The following is a 21,729-nucleotide window of genomic DNA, read 5'->3' on the forward strand; positions in this document are numbered from 1 at the left end:
ACTCACTAATATGAGAGCGCTTATTCAACAAGTACCTGGAATTTTTCTCTCATCTATACAATCAACGCCCAATGCCTATCGTGCATGCATTGTTCTTCTTCCTCCGCATGCAATGGTTCCCCCCTCGACCTCCCCCTACCGTCACATTGGCCACCGCCCAAACCATCCTTCCAGGCCTCAACCCCCCCCCCCCCCCCCCCCCCCCCCCCGACCTGCATGCGTCAAGTTTCCGACTCGTCCATGGGTCGGCCTATCCATGGCCGGCGCTCCACACGCCATCCCGCTTTTGGACTTGCACGAAGCGAAAAAAGTACGTAAATGGCGCGCAAAAAAATCTAGGTACCTGATGTTTACCAAACCTGTACTAGAGATATCAATCCGAGGTTTGATGTTTTTTTCCCCCTGAAATGGAGAGGTTTGATGTGTTTTTTCTTTCTTTTTTTGCGGGGGAAAGGGGGGGAGGTTTGATGTTTGCTGAGATGGGGAGTAAAAATGAGAAATATCTTACAAGGCATGAAAAGCATCGATCCACGCGAGTCTCCTAGTCCTAAGCAGATGAGCCAAGTCCCGTGGTGTGGATCCGGTCTCTCGATATCATCATATCAGACTGCTTTACCTAGGCGCTTATCGTAATGAACGTCAAAATGTGAACACAGCCGGTAGGATTCGTTGAATCTGCTCCGCGCCACGTAGCGTCCGTTCCATGCCGTACCCTCACCGTACGCCAATGCCCAAAGGTGTGCCTGCTCGTTGAGAGCGGCGGTAGGCGGTTGCGCGACTCTTCGCAGCTAGCTTTGCTCGCCATTATCACGAAGAAGACTGGTGCACCACCGTACGTATCAAAAAGCACCGTCTTTTTCACACACAAAAGAAGAAGAAGAAGAAGAAGAAGAAGAAGAAGAAGAAGAAGAAGAAGAAGAAGAAGAAAAACCCTAAAAAAAGGAAGAGGAAAGCAATCCCTGCTTGCCGCCGGATTATGTATTTTAGCAGCCCGGTTTGACCGGGGATTTTATTTCTAACCTTGACGTGCATTCCACGCACGCGCGCCGGGCGCCGAAAAGGACGCGAGGAAGAGAGGAGACAAAGTAATGTTCCATGGTGTCATTGTTAATTATCCTATATACGTGGATGGATGGATTAGGTCGCGAGATTAGAGCGACTTCAAAGGACCGATCTATTTCATCCGCCTGCGTTTGTTTGGATCGGCGCGGATAAAAATGGCTGCCCAATACGTCGATCCAAACCCAAATCACGTCTGCGTTACGTCCGTGCCGACGCATTTGCGGCCTAAATTTGCGCTTCAAATGCGTCGGCGCGGACACTGAACGGACGCTTCGCGCGCCTTCGCGCTATCCGCCGCGTCCTCACATGGCAGCCGTTCAACTACCTACTGCCCACACGGTTAGCTTAATTTATGACGACGGGCCCACACGTCAGCGACGAAACTCGTCCTTTTTTAAGCCGACCGTGCGGTGAGGCCGTCCTCATCCAAACTCGCCGTCCTCATCTGCCCACCTTGCTCCCTCGTCGCCGGCAAACCCTAGCCACCACAACCACAACGAGGATGGGCCTCTTCTCCGGCGCCAGCGGCAGCAAGGCCAAGGGCAAGTCCCCCGCTACCCCTTTCCCCTTCGAGTTCCTCCCACCCCCGCTGGCGCCTCGCCGGCAGAGGCAGCGCGTCAGCGTGCCAGTGCACCAGGCGGAGTGGCACTGGCAGAACCGCCAGCCGCTGCCGTATCCGAACGTGACGCTGCCGCACGACTGGCATCTGGATCCAGATAGGATCCCAATGCCTGCGGCGCCGCGGGCGGCTCGTGCTCACGCGGAGGAGGTGCGGCGCCGTGGGCGGCTCGTGCTCACGCGGAGGAGGTGTGGCGCCGGCGGGCGGTGCTAACGCCGGAGCAGCGCCTCGACAAGGCCTACCCAACCGACTCGCCCAACTGGGTGAGGTGGTTTGCCTTCGAGCACGAGGAGCCGAGGCGACGGGGCGTGCGCGAGGTCGACCGGAGGCCAACGCCGCTGGTCGTCCGTGAGGAGGACCAGGCGGCAGAGGACGCCTACCAGGCGGCCCTTGCGGCCGTTTACCGGGAGAGCGAGGAGGACGAGCGGCGCAGAGCGAAGGCGGAAAAGAAGGCCCGCTACGAGGCGGCAATGGAGCAGGCCCTTGCCTTCTCCGCGGCGGGCGACAGCGTGGTGCCACCGGTGGCCCCGCCGTCCCCCATCAAGCCGGAGCCGCAGCCCGAGCCCGAGCCCGAGCCCATCGCGCGCTTCTCCTGGAATGGAGTGATGCGCGAGTGGGTGTCCGCGCCACCGGTTTGGCTGGGGGCGACGCCGGCACAGGAGCAGGCCTACCTCAGATGTGGCGCCAGCGCCGGCTGGCAGAGGAGCGCCGTCAAGGCGAATACGAGGAGATGCTCGAGCGCGACCTCGAGGAGGAGGCGCGCGAGGCCGAGGAGGAGGCGCGCGAGGCCGAGGAGGAGGCGCGCCAGGCCGCGGCTGCACAGGCGGCCGCACAGCCCCTCGCCACAGCACTGCTTGCGTCGGCACAGCCCGACATGGCGTCGCCCTGGAACACGGCGTTCGCCTGGGCCGGGCCAGCGCCGACGCTCATCGACCTCACGGACCCCGAGGACGACGACGACGCCTAGGGCAGCGCGCCGCCTCATAGTTTAGGCTGTTTTTATTTTTTTAAATGCAAATGTGGACGCTTGGACTTTCGCCGGCCTTCGTTGCCGGCTTTAATATTTAATTAATGATGTTTCTTTTTTTTAAAAATATGCATGCTTTTATTTTTTTAGCGCCGTCAAAATGGGTCTCAGGCCAGCGTTGGGCGCAGGCGCTGACTCAAATGTGGAAGCGGACATCCGTATCTGTCTGGCCGATCCAAACGGAAAAAAACGGAAGAAATCTCCGTCCGTTTAGATCGAGAGTTGCTCTTAGGCCGTACTCTGACCCCGGCAGCTTTGTGTACCTTGTTGTACGTACTCCGCTCCGTCAATCCCGCGCGTCCCCATCGGCCGCACCCAACTTGTCAACCGGCCCGGCGCGCACGGTCGGGGCGACAAATGCTCTTTCCACCGCAATTCCGCTGCCTCTTTCCGGCTGCAGTCGTCGGAAAGGGACTGAACCTGGCTGATTACTTCAACACTTTGCTTGATGATGATGGTTCATTTTACTCTTCACCAACGTGTCTTGTAGTAAATGGCTATGGGTTTCGTAACCGTGTGGTACGTACTACGTCCCGTTACCGCAACACGTACTACGAGGCGGTGGCCGACCCGCGCAATCGGCTCGTCCTAGACAAATCTTGTCTCTGCCACAATTCCGGCAGCAGCCAGCAGCCCCTTCGTCACAGACAGATTCATTTGAGCCTCTATGGCTGGTTTTGGGCCAACACTTTGCTTCGTTTTTTTCTTTGAGAATCCTTTTGAAAGAAATTGAGAATCTTCGCGGAGCGTGTTCACTTCATCACTGATATGTTAAACTTGTCACAAACATCGGTGTTCATGGCTAAGAAATATGTTGAGGTTTCAGTTCATAGAAAGATCACATTTTGGATGGCGGCGACTTCCCTGGTCATGTGAACTTACCGATTCACTCGGGGCGTTTCTTCCTCGCCCGCTCCTGCGACCACGGAATGGCGGCGGCTGATCCACCTTTTTCATGTTGAGATCATGTGGCCCCCTATCCCTTCATTTGTCGTCGCGCCGGTGATGGGGGGGGGGGGGGGGGGGGGGGGGGCGGGGACTCTAATGCCTCCATTTGGTGGAGATGGGTTAAGGATAGAATCTAGGGTTTGGTATTCGATCGGCGGTGGCGAGATGATGGTGTCACCGTCGCGTGGAGTAATAAGAACACTCTAAATCGCCCCCGTTTTGGTAGTGCCTATTCGTATCATCAAGAGGCGTGTGAAGGCTATTGTGTTATGAATCTGGTTTTTCATCTGCCTTTTCTTCTACAAATTTATCTAAGTGGCATTGTCCTGCAAAGTGGGCAGCTTGATTGTGCATCTTAATACTTTGATACTTCGGCTCCAGTTTCGGCCGGTGCAGCTTGACCAACTTCGGTTTTGTCGTAGAGTGTGTGAGGGTTGTGTCCCCTCGCTCTGTCTGGATGGACCCAAGGCATTCCACATGCCCTCTCCGACGCTTTCTTCTTCTAAGGACCGCTTCGTGTCAATATGGATTTAAACAAGTTTGCTCCGTTGAAACGGAGGCTTAGAGACGGCAATGAATTTTGCTTGTGACGTGCCACTGATGGATACAGAAGAGTGAGGACTTCAGCACACATTCGAATGTGTTTTAATTTTTGTAATGGTGTTTTTATGGATGTATGCATTTAGTGTAAGGCTTTTGGCCTTTTCGAGGAAAAAACATATGGATATAGTAGGGTCTGAATACACGGTCATTCAGACGACTCCGGGTCGAATTGGTCATCGCAAGGGGACTCCGTGTGTACCTGATTTCTATCGGTATGCGCACTCCCACGGTCACGCTAGGAAATTTCTTTGTAACTGAGATCTGAGAGGGTAGTTGCATGCCGGGTTCATACTTCCCGGTGACTACTTCTACTAAATTGACTTACACCAGGACTCCAGGAGAGTCTCTTTTTTTTTAAAGCCAACGGCAACGGTGATTTGGCGCCAAATTAACTACCAAACGATGGGGAAATGCGGGAGCCATCTACGTATACGCGACGCGTAATCCGATAAATTGTTTCCGTTTGCCTATCCAAGCTCTCTGTCGGCTATGGAACGGATGTTGCGCTCTTTCTTTTTGTACTTTTCGAAAATGCTCTTTGTTTTTGTGATATATGGATGTAGCTAGAGTCTTGTGGAGTAGCTTTCTAAACAACACTAGACTTAGAAAAGTCTAAAAAATAAAGAGGAGAACAAACAACAGAGAGGATAACCACCCGCAAAAAGAGAGAGAAAGAGAATAACCAATTATTGGTTAGATGGTTAGTGGGGCGGTGGAATCCTTGGCTCACCACGGATCAATTCTCAGAATTAAGGCTTAATAGTCCTGTTGATGCAGATTGTCATTTTTCTGTGGGCCAGGGGCGACAAAAATTTCGATAGGAAAGCATACGACTTCATTAGTTTAGAAGCTCCACAACTTTAATTGGGTCTTTAGAAAGAAATGTGTAAGTGCGCGTGTACAGTGGTATAAGAGTTTGTGTGTATCCCTCGCATATTCAATCAGCTAAATCTTTTTAAAGATTTCACGGTAATAAGAACAATAAAATTTTGCAACACCATGCGTGTTGCAACACGCTAACTCACGCAGTCGCCTCCTCTCAACAATTTTTTTTATGGTTCCTCTGCCTTCTGTCCGCGCTGCCGCTGATCTGCCTCGTCTCTGGTGGATCCGGTCCTTGCCGATGGGAGGGCTTTGTTTTTAGACGTTTCTTTCATTTTTTGTTTGGGTTTACGTCCTGCTCAGGAAGGCGCGAGATGACGGTCACATCCTGAAGAGGTGGGCGTGTGGAGGTGTGTCTCCGGTGGATCTGTCTTTGATGGATTTGCTTGGATCTTGTTGCCATTCCTATTCGTTCGCGTGTCTTCAGGTTGGGTCCTTTCGATCTACGTTACTCTTCATCGATGACGGTTGCTGTTTTGGTGCGCTGGTCCTATGGTTCCTTAGCACGGTAACTTTTCGGCTGTCTACTACATCAAGTTTTGCCGGACTCCAGTGAGGGAGGGATGATGACGACGGCGCGCTTTCGACTCGTTTCAGTGCTTCTAAACGCTAGGTGGTCTAAGATCTGGATGTAATTTTTTATCATTTCTGATGTTCGTTCTATACCATGATTGAAGATGAATAGATCGGAAATTTTCTATTTTTTTTACTTAATCTAAGTTTAACATCACCATATTATATGGGCAATGAAATGACTAACCTGACATAAAAATCATGCGACAAATGTAAACAAAAACACGCAGGGCACGCACTTGCCCAGCCATGCCGACAGCCTGATCCGCAAAGTCTTTAGATCCCGCATGAGGGCACAACGAACTTTCAAAAGCTCAATAAAATATATTCAAAATGTATCTCATTTGAAATCCCTCATCACAGGAAACGCGAATATGCAAAAGAAACTTAATTTAAATTTTTGATTTGAAAGATATAAAAGATTGAAAATCAAAATGGTCGCGTGCCCCGCTCCTGCTTGCCACAAATCATTGTAAATAGTACTCCCTCTGCCCCAAAATATAAGAACGTTTTTGATACTACTCCCTCCTTCCATCTATATAGGGCCTAATGCGTTTTTCAAGACGGTCTTTGACTATTGACAAGATTAATAGTACATGACATGCATAATGTGAAAATTATATCATTGAAATCTTCTTTCACATACGAATTTGACGGTATGCTTTGTGTAAAGCTGCATGTCATATATTGTTGCTTTAACATTTAGTCAAAGTTAGTCTCGAAAAATACAGTAGGCCCTATATAGATGGAAGGAGGGAGTATGCTAGTGTCAAAAATGTTCTTATATTTTGGGACGGAAGGAGTAGCTGTAAGGATGTTGTTGCCTCGGGGGCGACTGGCCGGCGGAGTAGAATGGATAAACAGGATACGGGATTTCTGCCTGCCTTGGTTCTAGCCATGTTCTTAGACATCCAAAAAAAAATGGGGAGCATGTTCTTAGAGGAGTGAAGCTGATTAATAAATAAAACAAGCTAAATTAAACTTCGATACATTATGTCTGACCCCACCACCATATCAGTATAAAACCAAGGCTAACCCTGGCTGCCGCCTAATCATTTCCCAGTTGCAACTGCACCTAATCACAAGTTGAGAGCAGAGCACGAGACGAGGAGACCACGTCCTCTTCCACGCACGCCAACCCCACTAGGACCTCCCGCTAGCTTGCCGGCGATCGTCGACCATGGCAGCCACCAACCCACGACCAGCCGCACCAACTCCACCTCCCGCATGCCTTAACTGATCCACCCATCCTCCTCACCTCCGTACACCGCCGGCCCGCTGCGCAGTCACGTGCCGTCCTCCTCCTTCTTCGACGACGACCGGAAGCTACGACGAGCGCCGTGAATCCTGCTGCAGCGCGCGGCCGGCGACGATGATGGTGATGGGCTACTTCCGCGCGCCGAGGATCGGCGGCAGGAGGAAGGAGAGGAAGGGCAAGGCCGGCGCGGCGCCGCGGGCCGAGGAGGCGGGGCTCCGGGAGGCGCTGCTGGAGCCGGCCGGCGGCGGCGCGCTGCCCAAGGGGTACTTCGCGGTGTACGTCGGGGAGGAGGCGCGCCGGTTCGTGGTGCCCACGGGGTACCTGCGGGAGCCGGCGTTCCGGGACCTCATGGAGCGCGCCGCCGACGAGTTCGGCTTCGCGCAGGCCGACGGGCTGCGCGTGCCCTGCGCCGAGGAGGACTTCGAGGAGCTGCTCCGCCGGCTCCACCGCAAGAACGGCTCCGGCAGCGGCAAGGGGAAGAACTAAGGAAGGAGGCCATTAGCTAGCAGCTTAATTGGACGACGCCATGGCAGCGGCACCGGCGGCCGTGCCGTGCCGCGCCCGCGCGTACGTAGAACGATGAGTTTATTTACTTTTAAACTAGCCAGATCGCTTCTCGCTTGGTTGAAGATTGTACAGAGTGCAAACGGCCACATGCATGATGCGTTAGCTTAGCTTCGTGCGTGGTGTGTTGATCGTCATCGTTGGTTTCATGGAAGATTTGAAGTTCATATCATCTCCCTTTGGTTTTTACTGCTGACTTGCACACACAAACACACACAAGGTACGGTCTTCAGTACGGAAGTCGCAAAGTAACTTATGTACTCTGAAAGTTCGGAAAAGTTTCTCTTTTGGAAAGACAGGAAAAACATGCAGGCTAGAGGGCGAAATTTCTTCTGACATTCTAGAAGGTCCTAGATTCCGACATAGGATTCATCGGGGAACGGATTCAGCTTGGCTGTTTTTCCACAGGGATGAAATTTCTTTTGACATAAGGTTACTCAAATTTTAGACCTAACTTTGCCAATAATTTTGACCGTCAAAATATGAGTTATGTGCCATGAAAATTATATCATTGATAACCTCTTTATAATACGAATTCAATGGTATGCCTCATATGCTGATTGTCGAATTCCTGGTGAAAGTTAAGCCCAAATTTGAGGAGCCCTTGTATATATTTGGACAAAGGGAATAGGCAGAATCCGATCTCCAATATAAGGACCCATATCTATTATTCAGGTTCACTTTTTTTTTTTGCAAAAGAGACCCAAATCTATTGTAAAGTTTTTTTTGCGGGAATATTATAAAAGTTTAATATAAGTACGAAAGATCTCAAATATAATAAAAAATACATTTAGATCTTTGGACCACGGAAGAAGCACCGTTGCTGCCTGAATGAGCTGTTTTCGAACATGCTCTGCTCCATTTAAGTCGACGTGCCGCTGTTCGTTGATCCCATATTGAAGTTGACACGACCTTGTCGATGGCAGTATGAAAACTTTTGTGAATATGCCTCTAAGGACCATTGAACTCTTTATTCGATCCAAGGAATCTGACACCAAATCTCACCGCCACGTATGCAAGGTGAGAAATCCTAACCTTGCCGACGAGCCCACAAGAATACACACTGGAGCTCCATTTAATCCGTACCGACGAATGAACTTGAGCAAGACCGGAGCCTAGAAGACTGACTCAAAGATTTCAAAACCCTAACCTATGTAGTAGCCGGACTCGAGACACAAGGATTTCGCTCCCCGCCACCAACCGCTGGAGTAGTATGCATAAGAAAAGCGAATCCACGAGCTCGTCGACGAAGATCGATAAGAGGGAGACTTTCACCTAATCGCCTTGTGATAGGCGGAAAGAAAGAGTCTTGTGAGGTTAACAGTTTTGTTTGATAAACTAGCTAAATAGTTGCATGTTGGTGTCGATAAAGGAAATAGGACCGCCTGGACAATGGTCACTAAAATCTGACAAATCACGATGGAGTATTTTCTTTTATCCTTTCATTTTCGCTCACTAAGTACATTCTTATATTATTGTTAGATAAATTAGCCTTTATGCTAATCAACGTAAGGTCCTAATCTCGAACTAGATCAACAACTTTATGCGGAAGCGTACAAACTTACAGGTACTTGGCGATATTTCCTGCGTACTCCATCCAGCCCCTGTGTAGCCCACGATTGCACCTTTGCGTCTCCAGTAGCGAGGAGATGTTGGGGGAAGCAACACGGTGACGACGACGTCAGCAAGGTTGCCGCAGGAACAGCTCTGCGGTGGCCGGTGGTGGAGATGGCCTTCACGTACCTCAGCACATATTCAGGATCGGATGGCCTTCACGTACCTCAACACATATTTAGGATCGGCGGTTAGGTGATTTAGATCGATATGCTGTTATCCATAATGAAAACCCCCTTTTCCTTATATATGTGTGTGATGGGTACATGGGACCAAAACCAAACGTGCGGAGGTGTGGTGTGCTTCCGATCATTGCACACCCGGGGTCAAAAGGCTCCCCCTTTTCTCTCACGGTTTGTTTCAACCGTAGATCAAATCCAACAATTACAACTACTTAAACTAATTAATCAATTAATAAAATAAAAAAAATTAGATACTTCTTAATCAAATAAACAAAATATGTTCAGTTATAGCTTTCACACAAACAAATAAAGAGCAATTACGCGCTAGCTCACACACACCATAGGGCTGCATGTGTGGTGTGCTTAATCATCGTCACTTTCATGGAAGTTTGGTAGTTTTTTTGGAGGGTTGAAAGAGAGTATTATTCCATTGTTACAGGGTTATAATCTCGAGCCAGCTGCTCCTCACAACACGGAGGACTCGAGTTCAACCATACCGCAGTACAACACTTGGTGCGGTTATAGTGTGCTAAAACATGTGCTACCCTGTTTTGATATCTACCAATTTTCAGAGAAACAAAATCCCTATCAACCAAAACTGCTTTAATCTCTGCATCTAAATGACCATAGGCAGATCTAGAAAGAGTATCGCCAGAAAGGATGCTCAGCTCACCTGTAAAATCCGATTGAACAATCACCGGCTTGTCTGAATGCTAAATGACCAGTACTATTCCTTGCATGAGAGCATGGATCTCCATTCCAGTGCATCATTATAATTGAAAATATATTTGTATGCCGCAAAAATCATTGCACACCATAGGGCTGCATGCGTGGTGTGTTGTATCATCGTCACTTTCATGGAAGTTTGGTAGTTAATATCATCTCCCTTTCGTTTTTACCTTGCTTTAGAGATGGACACGTTCATTATACGAATATGACAAAGCAACACATTCTAGAAGTTTCATATTGGAATGACAGGATAATTAGTGCCGACGATGAAATTTCTTCGGATATACTCTTTGGTCCAAATATGTAAGGCAGCTCGAATTTTGAGTTTAACTTTGACAATAATTTTGACTCACAAATCATGATCATTATGTCATCAAAGTTATACTGCTGGAAACCTCATCCAAATATGAATCCAATGATATATCTTTTATGGCATTTAACTCATATTATATTAGTCGAATACATGGTCAATGTTTTTTTGGCGCAAAGTTCATGGTCAAAGTTAGAATTCAGTTTCAATGTTTGTTTGACAAACTAGCTAAATGGTTGTGCATTGGTACCGGTAAAAGAAAGGGCTAGCTTGGAGGACAGTCATATGAAATTTAAAGAATTATTTCTTTGATTCATTCTTTTTTGTTCGCGCTAAGCACCTTCCTATATTACCGCTACTTAAAACAATTAGTTAGTAAAATACATAATTACATACTTCTAAACCAAAAACTGTAACAAAAATATGTTCAATTTTGGATTTCAGCCAAACAAAGAAAGAGCAAGTGCATAATCTGGTGACATGCCTAATAACAAAATTAAAGAGAAAAATGGAAGAAAACAATATAAGTAAGAAAAACAGATAATCAAAATACATGCTGCCAAAAAAAAACTTGTTTACACTGTACACAAACTTACTTTTGCTGCATTTGTACTCCCATATGCTGTGAAGTGATAGGTCTTGGGTTCCTCTTCCTCACAGGCACGTGATTTTTCTTGTATTTTTTTTCCTAAAAACACAAACGTCGGTTTGAATCTCCGTGCAAGATCAAACGGTCCATGAACCAACAATGAGTTCGCCAAAAAAAAAAAGAGTCGCATGAGCTTTTGCAGAGCCATAAAAGAAAATCATCCTGACATGCCAAACCGTGCTCGGTCCACAAATTAACTATGAGTTTGCAAAGGAAAGAAAATCTTAAGCTTGAGCAGAGCCTACAATAAGATAACCGTCCCAACATGTCGAATGAACATCCGTGCAAGATTACACAGTCCACAAAATTGATGACGATTTTGCAAAAGAAGAGTCACCTGAGCTTAAGCATAGAAGTTTCTAAATCTCCGCGCGATAGATATATAGCTGAGAGCTGTAAATGATGGGGTTGTGTATCCCGTCCATGATTCCATCAACTCTGCGTCATGGATGGTATGCTAGCTCCATTTAAAACTGAGTGGGCTATGCATTTCCTGGCATCCCTAGTAAATTGCCTGCTCAATAAACAGAATGGACTGCCGATTCAGTCGAACGGCATGCCATCCTTGGATCTGGATCTCAAGCTCTCGCTCTTGACTGGACATGTATATTGCCCAAGGATAATGTTCGATCGATGATTGCTGTATAACTCATCTTTGCTACATGAAAAACAAGGATATATATATGTAATCTCACGATCATTTCATAATTAAATTATGTTTGAATTCAAATAAATACATTTCTATTAATTCACTACGTAAAATTTGACATATGAAAATAAAAATATAGGCCATAAGACGAGAAAATTTGTAGTTTATGTGTATTTTAGACTATGTTTTTATGTTTTAATTTTACATAACATAAAATATTTTTTACGGCAATTATATATTTGCTTATGGTCGCTTTTTGCGTCGGAAATAAGACAAAAACTTACGGAACATAAAATTACGATGCATTGATGGTAAAATAGAGGGGGGTGAAGAATAACTATTCCTCACCCAGGATGACGAATAGCGCGATATATATATATATAGGAAAAATCCATCCTACCACCTGGGGGTAGTTACCTCACATGTCTCATATACTACCATAGGGTAGTATATATTTTACTTTATTATTTTAAGTATGTTCATGTACTATATATAAGATACTCCAAAGTGAGTTACGTGAAAAAATTGCAAGTTGGCCCATGATTTTTATTATATTTGTGAAATACATACATATTTGTACGTAAAAAGAAGCATACTCAAAATATGATACATACTATCAAAAAAGTAGTATATATACTACCTAAACATTCTTATATAGTACATACTACGCGTACATACTCTCCGCTTTGATTGATAGTACATACAACATACAAAACTCAAGTGGTGGTAACCACCACCGGTGGTAGATATAGTGTTACTATTCATCACTCAGGGTGCAGAATAAGTTATTCTTCACCCGAGGTAATCTTACGATCATTTCATAATTAAATTACGTTTGGAATTCAAATAGTTATATTTCTATTGATTCACTACGTAAAATTTGACATAAGAAAATAAAAATATAGGTCATAAGACAAGAAAATTTGTAGTTTATGTGTATTTTAGACTATATTCTTACGTTTGTAATTTTACATAACATAAAATATTTTTTACGGTGATTATATATTTTCTTACGGTCTCTTTTTGCGTCGGAAATAAGATAAAACAACTTACGGAACGTAAAATTACGGTGCATTAATGGTAAAATAGAGGGGGGCGAAGAATAACTATTTTTCACTCAGGGTGACGAATAGCGCGACATATATATATATATATATATATATATATATATATATATATATATATATATATATATTTCGTGTCAACAACTTGAAGAAGAGCTGCCCTTGTTTTGTGCTTGTCTCTGCACAGTTCGTTTTCCACCATTTGGGCATTACTGGATTCAGGTAAAGTGTCGTGCAACATTTTGTTTCTTCTGAAGTTCAGTGTGCTGCAGCGTTGATCCATCACTGCATTTCCGTTAGCTGCTGGGATTAAGGAAAGCATCACTTTCACCTGATTTGTTGGGTATTACTGGATTCGGGCATAGTGTCCTACTGCCCTGCAACATTTTTACCTTTTTTTGATGTTCAGTGCGCTGGAACATTGATCAATCACTGTACTTTCCTTAGCTGTTGGTGTTGGGATCAAGGAGAGCATCACTTTCACCTGATTTCTTGTCCTCGATGTGCTTGACAGAAACCTCTGTCAGTTTCAGACTGCCTCCTTCCTGCCCTGGAGGAAGACCTACATCAGATCCTATGATGGCACCAAAAACTCAGTACAAAGCAAGTAGAGATTATGATTCCGATTCCAAAATCAAGAGCTCGGACACCAAACAAATGAAACCGATCGATCCCCGGCTACCCACACACACCTGCTGCTCCATTGCAGCAGCACATGCAAGATTCAGGTAAAGATGCAGAGAGCCTCCCCCCTCGTGTGTTGATGCTCCGAGGGCCTGAGGCCAGGTGCGCCGTGCGCCTGCCATGTGAACATGTACTACGCAATCTCCCTTTTTATCTGGCTCCTCTCTTATTAATGCCTTGACACTATATGAGGTAGTGGCAACATGATTCAGAAGATGCTGATTCCACCCATGTATTGACAATGAAGAATGGAGTTAGGGCCGCGGCGGGCCTGGGGCCGGAGCACCGGTGCGCACATGGGGCCGATCGATCATCTCGGCCGCCATGGCGTGAAGCGCAGGCGAGCCTGGACGTAGTAGTAGATGATAAGCAACTCTTGTCAATGGAGTGGGCATGGTGCATCTGTACATGCGTATGCCATGAGCCATCAGAAAGAAAACGGCTTTTCTTAATGCCAGAGCAGTTGCATTTTCCCCAACACTCTTGTGACCTGCTGCCGGTGCCTTGGCCTGGAACAGTTTCGGTTGCTGAACTGTTAAGCGAAGGGGGCATCTGAACTGTGAAGTACTACAGGCTACTGTTCTTCAGTTGCTTAATTGGTTTCAGTTTCTGAAACAATGGAGGCAGGGGAATGCAGAGACACGGATAATGGCGCGCACAAACAGCATCAAATGCCTAAGTTTTTGCATTGGAACAATCCTTGGTGTTGTACAAATTACAGATCCAGCTAGCTGCAACCTCTTCCCCTTTCTTCAGCTAAAACCGAGAAGAAAGATCGGGAGAACGCAAGAAAGGAGAGAGGAAAAAAAAGAAGAAGGAAGGAGGAGATCCCCGCTCCCCGTCTGAACTCATTCTTCAGAGCGAGGGAGCAGCCAGCCGGCCGTCGCCTCATCTGCAGAGGATCTCGGTCTCGGAGGAGCAGGAGCGGTCGCACATGTCGGCGGCGGCGCCGGCGGAGTCCTTCTTCCCGGCGGCGACGAGGCGGAGGATGCCCTCGAAGGCCTCGACGTCGCAGGGGATCCGGAGCGCGCCCTCGTGCCGGAACCCGAACTCCTCCTCCGCCTCCCGGAGCAGCTCCTCGAAGGCCCAGTGGCCCAGGTACTCGGTGGGGATCACGAACCGCCGCATCTCCTCGCCCACGTACACCGCGAAGGACCCCTTGGGCACGGCGCCGCCGCCGTTCTTGCCCCGGCCGCCCGGCGCCACCGCCATCCGCTTCCACCGCTTTAGCAGCTGCTGCAGCCGCACGATGTCCCGGATCTTGTTGCTCGCGCCCCTGCCCCGCTCCTCCATTGCCGCCGATTGATCGGTCGAGCGGGCTGCGGCGGCGCTGTGTGGCTGGGCGCTGCTGGTTGATGGTTGGCCTCGGTTGGTTTGGCTGGTGCAGAGAACTGCGGCGGGGGGTGTATATATAGAGGAGGGAGCTCGGCGACCTCTCGTGGTTGCCTGCGGCTCCGAGCCCGCCTCCTCGTGACCTCTGAGTCTCTTCGGTTTGTTTATCAGTTGCTCAAATCGATGCACCATTTTTTTTCTTTTTCTCGAGGCAATTTTTTTTTGCAAAGGTCTAATGCACTATTATTGAGGTATAATAAGGGTTTGTTTGTTTAGCAGGGTTTCGAAATTGCTAGAGCATAAAAGATCACTTAGGAACAACTGTCATGGCAATGTTAAATTCCGCAACCCCGCAAAAAAAAAGTTAAATTCCGCAAGAACTGAGAACAGAATTACATATAGTAAATGGGTGTGCCCAGGTCTTAGTCGATTGAAATTTAATCAAGTTTCAGTCAAGTGACATTAACATGCAAAAGGGGAAAAAAACTGAAAAGAAAATTTTGCACAGATTTTAATGTAAGATCTCATGGCTATAGTATCGACTGGGACTTTTTTGAGAAATACGCTCAGGGGCGTATCTTTTCATTGATAGGGGAGAGTAACATAAGAGCTTGTCCCTTGCCGTACACATGCTGGAGGCAAAAAGGAAAACAGAGTGAGCATCGGAAGGGGTTGCTCAGCCCCTACAGAGGTTCATATTACAGGAATGATGCTCTCGAGCCCTGTGGCTCCAGCTCTAGCCGAAAGTCTTGCCTCGTCTTTGATTAAAGTCAGCAGGTTGTCGATGGGGACTTGTGCATCATCGAAAATCTTCCCATTACAATGTTTCTAGAGCAACCAAGCGGTTAGAATGATAAGTGAGTGAAGTCTTAGTCGATCGAGACTTAGCAGGACTGATAGTAAATATTGTTTGGTTGCACCAAAAGAAAAGGCAACAAAATATGTAGAGTGTTATATTTTTTTAATGAACCAGAGTGTTATAAGTAGACGCCCTACTTGTCAATTGTCATGACAGAAATAAATGAAAATTTTCAATGAGGTTGGACTCGATGGATTTTTTTCCCTTTCAAAAAGTTACCTCCTCCTATTGTTTCTTATCCTATATAAACAAAACAAGGTTTATACAAGAAAATATTAGGAAACAGAATCCTCCACAATTTCTATGAAATTCTTTTGAACCAAACAGGCCCTTAATGAGAGGAGTGGTATGTGTTATAATGTCATACTCCATCTATAACTTTTTATAAGATGTTTAGCAAAAGAAGAAACTGATAGTGACATTTATTTATTTTTCACTCATGTAAAATTGCTAGCTATTGGGCCACCGCACAAGCAATTCTTTCAGCCTGTTTTTCAGCCTTTTCCAGCTGTGATGTGGAGAATGGGCTTCTACAGTTTTCTCCCCTTGAATTCTGTGATGATACGGCGGTTACTAAAAAAATACTCCCATTCTTGTTGCACTGAATGCTATGCTACAAGAGAACAAGTCCTCTGCTCATTGAATGAGATTCCAAAAGCTCTGCTGCTTCATCAGAGTGCAAAGATCAGACTGAAACCACCCTCACAGTCACTTTCAAACTGCAGGATATTACACGCTTGCTGGACAGTAAAAATCTGCGTTTGAACCATCAGATCTCTGAATCACCTGATGTCTCATTTCATTGGTTTACTTATTACTATTTTTCAATTATTGGGATCCAGGAAAATTTAACTGATTGTGTGCATCGTGAGAGCCCACACAGGATATGCGCTTCAAATACATTAGAAAAACATATACTCCTGACATATATGTACAACTCATATGAACACGTAGCTAGGGCTAGATTCACAAACCGTGCTCAGTTCTGAAACTATTTCTTCTGACATATGTGTACCTCGATCGCCCCTGAGTATTTGGCTCCTAGCATACGTGGAAAGGAAAGTTTAAGACTGGCTCAGGCTCAGGGAATCCTTTTGCCTTACGTGTATCCAACTAATGGACGCCAAAAACAAACTGCTGAGGCAGAATGAAAACAATGGTAGAGCTAAAACAAACTGCTCACTTGATAATTTAATCTGTTAGCCTGCAATAATGCAGATCTAAACTAACTAACAAGTTTCTGGGGCTCTCAACTTGCCATCTAGGTGCATCAGCAGACTGATTTGATTAGAAAATCCCATGTCCCTCTGACTGCATTAGTACTTTATCATTACGTCTAGCTTGATGAAGACTTGCTCTTTTCAGCTTCAAACTGTGTGCCATGCATGCATGGCAGTTCTGAAGATTGTGGAGGGGAGCTGGACGCCTGCATGTGAGGAGGAGGCCTCACATGGCATCATCAGCAAAGTCTTACCTCCTAAGCAAGAAGGGGGAAATAAAGCTTAGGAAGTACAATACCTCTATTTTTTTTAGATACTAGTAATAGTACTGCCTAAAGATGCCTGAAATGCACATGATTACATTAACTCTGATGATAATAAGACTTCTTGTTTTTTTTATATGAAGGTGTAGAATGATTCCAGGAAATGCATGGGTCTGATGAAGTGTGTGAAAGCAATTAATGAGATATTATTCCTTGATTGTACCAACCTGTTAGCTAGGCCCCTCATTTGGCCAAGTGCTCTTCCCAAGTTCATGTGAGCATCGATTGACTATTTCCTAGTATTCCAATCGAGGTTGCAAGTACAATCCAACCCAAGTTGGTGAAGGATTCCCTCCCACCATGCAATCATGGGCAAGAGGGCCAAATAAGCATCAAGCACAAATCAGCATCCAAAGACACACAATCAATTTAGCTTGAACTACCATATGCATATGATTTGCAGCAATAACATTAGGTGCAAGCAGCTGGGCAGATCATGGACTTTCGGGAAGGGGGCAGCCAAATCCTTAGGAGTTCCTGCTGGGTTTGCATGTACTGGTGGTTTCACTACAGTGTCTAGACATTGCTGTAATCTAAGATTCCCTCGCGATCTTGATGACAATATCTTCGTCACAGTGTTTTAGGATGCTCCCAATGCATCATATCTCAAGCTTTTTTTTTTAGAAAAGGAGGAAGACCTCCGGCCTCTGCATCTGGGCGATGCATACATCCACTTTATTAATTATTCTTAAAAGACCTTACAAAGAAATACAACAGTAAGTCTGAAGCCACCGTCTAGGCAACATCTGTTGCTACTCCTATTCATTTGATGAAGGGATGCTAATAGTCTGGGCCTAATACCAAACAGACCTCGCAGTCAAACCTAACATCTAAGACCTGAGTTCCCATCCAGGACGCCTGCCGGGTATGGGTCACCCACCGGTCCGGCGCACTCCTCAACCAGGACGCCTGCCGGGTATGAGGCCGCCGCAGCCACCTGCCACCAATCCATCTTCAGAGATGTACTGCTGCATCTACCTTGCCCGGTCTAGCTGTCGTCGACGCCACCACGATGCCAGACAACGCCACCATCCTGCGCTCGTCCATCAACACGCGCCCAGCAGCGAGACCCCGCTGCTCCATGCCGCTGAGACCCGCCATTGTCGACGTATCAGATGCAACGCCGCTCCTCCTTCGCGAACACCACCTTCTACCACTAGTCCTATCCCCTCGACCTGTAGATCCTCTGCACTCCCAACCGAGCCCCAGTGCCCCTGACGACACCTCCAGGAAGGTCACGACGCAAAAAGCGCCGCTGCCGCCAGATCCGAAAAGGACTGAAGGTTTTCACCCGGCCAGGGATCGGGGTGGGTAGATTGGGCCCTCAGCTGCGCCTTCATGAAGGAAAGCGGTGCCCATGAGCGTCGCCGCCGCCGGGCCGGCTAGACTGGCCAAGGTTTCCCCCGGACCCAAAGTACACCACCAGAGCTTACCAGCACCGGAGCTTGCAGCCGCAAACCACCAGGACGACGACAGAGGCAGCAGGAGAAAGGGGAACCTCCAGATCTGACGCAATGGAGAACCACGCCATGGCCGGACTCCACCAGTGACCCGCCACCCGCGCGGCCGAGTACGCTGGCCAGCGTCGCCTGCAGACGTCTCCAGCCGCCGGACGCCGCCGCCTCACCGATAGGGCCGCCGCCCAAGGATCCGTAGGCCACCGACGCGATACTCCAGCCCGCAGGCCGACGAGATCGATCCGGGCGCCGAGATCCCCGCCGCCACCTTCCCCGGCGTCCACGCGGGCTTTTCCGGCGGCCGTCTCCGGCGGCGGCGAGGGACGGAAGGGGGATGAGGGGAGGCGGGCGGCGATAGATGGGATCGCCCCCGAGTCGCCAGGGGCGACGCGAGGGCCGCGTGAGTTACCCTCATACAAGCTATATCGTATAGATTAAATTTGTGTGTACATACAACTTCTGTACTGGCTTTTATCTTAGTGTTGTAGTATCTAAAACTGCCATCACTTGTCGCGTTCTGTTCTGAGAGAAAAAATATTAGTTCTCGTTGTTTCGGTGCTAAGAGTTATATCTAGATTAAGATATGGTAAAACTCTACTTCCTCGTGAAATATGGTGCCACAACGGGTTTTTGCCTAGAGAAACCTTTAGATATACTCCATCCGTCCCAAAATAAGTGTCTTAATCTTTTATTTTGGGACGGAGGGAGTAGTACACAGTGGAGTTGCTGGGACTGTCTTTAGTTTGGAGCACTAACTTTTCATTTGTTGCAGAAATCGTACCCCTCGCACCTGAAATTCCTATAAAATTCGTGTGTTCGAAACATAACCAGCCTTTTTGTTGCTACATAGAAATTTGATAGGGGTTTGAAAAGAAAAGAGGTGCTTTCAAGACACATTAAAGGAAAATTTCATGAGGCCTAACACCTTTGCTAAAGGAAAATTTTCATGAGGCCTAACATCTTTGCTAAAGTCATGTGGAGTGGGTGTGTAGGAAAGTAATCTACTGAAATATTGGCGATCTCATTTCTTCGATCCAAGTTAAGGGGTCAGTGAGGAAAGATCTCACAAGTTGAAATTATACTGTATATACAAGTTTCATTAAAAAAAATCTTCAATACAAAGAATCCTTGATATGCGCTAAAATTTAGCTATGGGTGGCGGTAATATGTTTTATAATCACAGTACAAATTTCTGTCATTTGCACTTTGATATGAAACCATTCCATCCAAAGAGCCATTTATATGTATTCGCACTTGGAGGATTAAGAAACTGATTGGGATTTGAATGTTGAAGCATACTCGGTCAAGCTCCGATTCAAACTAGAGATTTTAGTACTATAGATAGATTGGTATGGGGGACTATTGTCGTACGGTAGAAGGGAAAGATTCGGCGACGCAGATCAACCACCGTAAAATTTAAAACCGATCACATCTGATACCTTAATCCAACCATAGATTAAGCATGGCATTGTTTTAGGCGTTCCCTTGGCAAGTTGGTAGACGACGTTGATCAGCTAGCAGCAGCTCATGCATGTGAAGCGATCATGCAACCCCTCTCTCTCTCTCTCTCTCGGCTTTCTATGTTTGAGTAGTATGAGAGGACGGTACGGCTGTTAAAAATGGTATGAGGTACGGCTTTGTCTCGTTGAATCCACTGGAAGCGCGCACGCGTTTGCTGTTTGGACCACACCACTCTGCGTCTACGTTGATCTTTGTCATTTGGCTAGCTAGCTAGTTAATCTTCTGGTCATGTGAGCATTGTCCTGGAGCTAGCCTCGACCTCAGATTTTTTTTTACTGTCGCCGGGGTTTTTTTGGGGTCCACCTGATGGCCTGAACATGAGTAGCAACGGGCATAGGCAAGCCTCGGCTGCGAGCAGCGAGGTGAGTGGTCTCAACACCACTTTTGCCAGCTGAGATAGTATTTTCTCTAGATGATGTTTACATTGAACCACTCACACTCCAATCAATGCTGCTTTCAATCAATAACAAAAAGTAAAACCTAAAATTATGTGGTGTGCCCAAGGTTAGATATGGCAAGATGGGGAGAGTGGATGTCTACCGTGCACTGGAGGTCCCTTGCGTACACTGGCGTTTCAGCCAAGCCCAAGTATACATCCCCCACCCAGGGACCAGCCCAACGAACCGACAACCTCTCCCATTACCAATGCGTTGCCCCTTCGGCCGTAGCCGCCCTGTGGTTGTCTATGTGGTTGCATCGATCCGCATGCTGCCGCTGCGTTGCCTATTCGGCCGCGGCGCGCGGTCCTCGTCGTCGCCACGACGTACACGATGCCATTGCGTCACTCTTTCTGGTCGCATTGCCATGGCATGCAATCTATTTTGTCGTTCCCGCGCGTCGACTTCTATATGGTATGCGTCGTCAGGGCCGGCCCTGTGTTTCGGTAGGCCCTAGGCGAACTCGACGACATGGGCCCTATGTCCTAAGTCCTAAGACAATATATATGTATGCGTGTGTTATATATATATAACTTATTAAAAATAACTTTCAATCACACATCTTTAGTTTAAAATATGAGTATAATAATTCAAATGACTCCATCGAGAACAATAATAACCAAATTCGAACACACTCCATAAAAAACAATGATACTAAAAAGATCGCAAAATGAAACTAACACGACATGATTACCTCAAATAAGAACGAAATTAGACTGACTCCATCGACAACAATAATACTTCAGTGCTTCAAAAAAAGTTTCTTCGGGCATTTCTTGATGCGAAGTCATTAAGGGCACAATCTAGAGTTTTTAGATCACTTTCTTTCTTCTTCCTCTCTTTTTCAGCACCCGGCAATTGCTTCTTCTTAGATAACATGGTAGGCTAATGTCTTAAAATCATGAAGAAAAGGTCAAACGAGCATACAAAAAATTAGAAATTTATAGATCGGATGATTGAAACCCTAGACATGTTACATAGAATGACAAAAATTGATAGATTGGATTACAATACGTACATACTAAATAAAGAATAAATAAACTACTGAGATTGTCAAATTAAGGTTTGGGGATGGACAGGAACATGGATGTGTACTTCTTGACTTCCAGTCGAATGCGTACTTGTATAGGCATTGCCGTATTGCCGCGGTGCCGCCGTGCCGG

At 46.7% G+C, this 21,729-nt stretch overlaps 1 protein-coding gene and 1 pseudogene across 1 annotated transcript; one reads left to right on the forward strand and one right to left on the reverse strand.

The window, feature by feature from the left end:
• Positions 1 to 6,754: 6,754 nt before the first annotated feature.
• On the forward strand, positions 6,755 to 7,708 carry LOC125521623 (auxin-responsive protein SAUR19 pseudogene; annotated as a pseudogene).
• A 6,358-nt stretch (positions 7,709 to 14,066) lies between these two features.
• Positions 14,067 to 14,818, reverse strand: LOC125520937 (auxin-induced protein X15-like). Its single transcript, XM_048685979.2, has one exon. It carries the CDS (start codon positions 14,708 to 14,710, stop codon positions 14,306 to 14,308), a length of 405 nt encoding a protein of 134 aa, XP_048541936.1. The 5' UTR covers positions 14,711 to 14,818; the 3' UTR covers positions 14,067 to 14,305.
• Positions 14,819 to 21,729: the final 6,911 nt, after the last annotated feature.

Source organism: Triticum urartu, chromosome 7A, assembly GCF_056163025.1.
Source record: "Triticum urartu cultivar PI428250 chromosome 7A, HENAU_Tu73, whole genome shotgun sequence".
NCBI lineage: Eukaryota > Viridiplantae > Streptophyta > Magnoliopsida > Poales > Poaceae > Triticum > Triticum urartu.

Bases quoted from the DNA above. Each gene is read 5' to 3' on its own strand.
- LOC125520937 (XM_048685979.2), bottom strand. From the start codon at position 14,710: ATGGAGGAGCGGGGCAGGGGCGCGAGCAACAAGATCCGGGACATCGTG.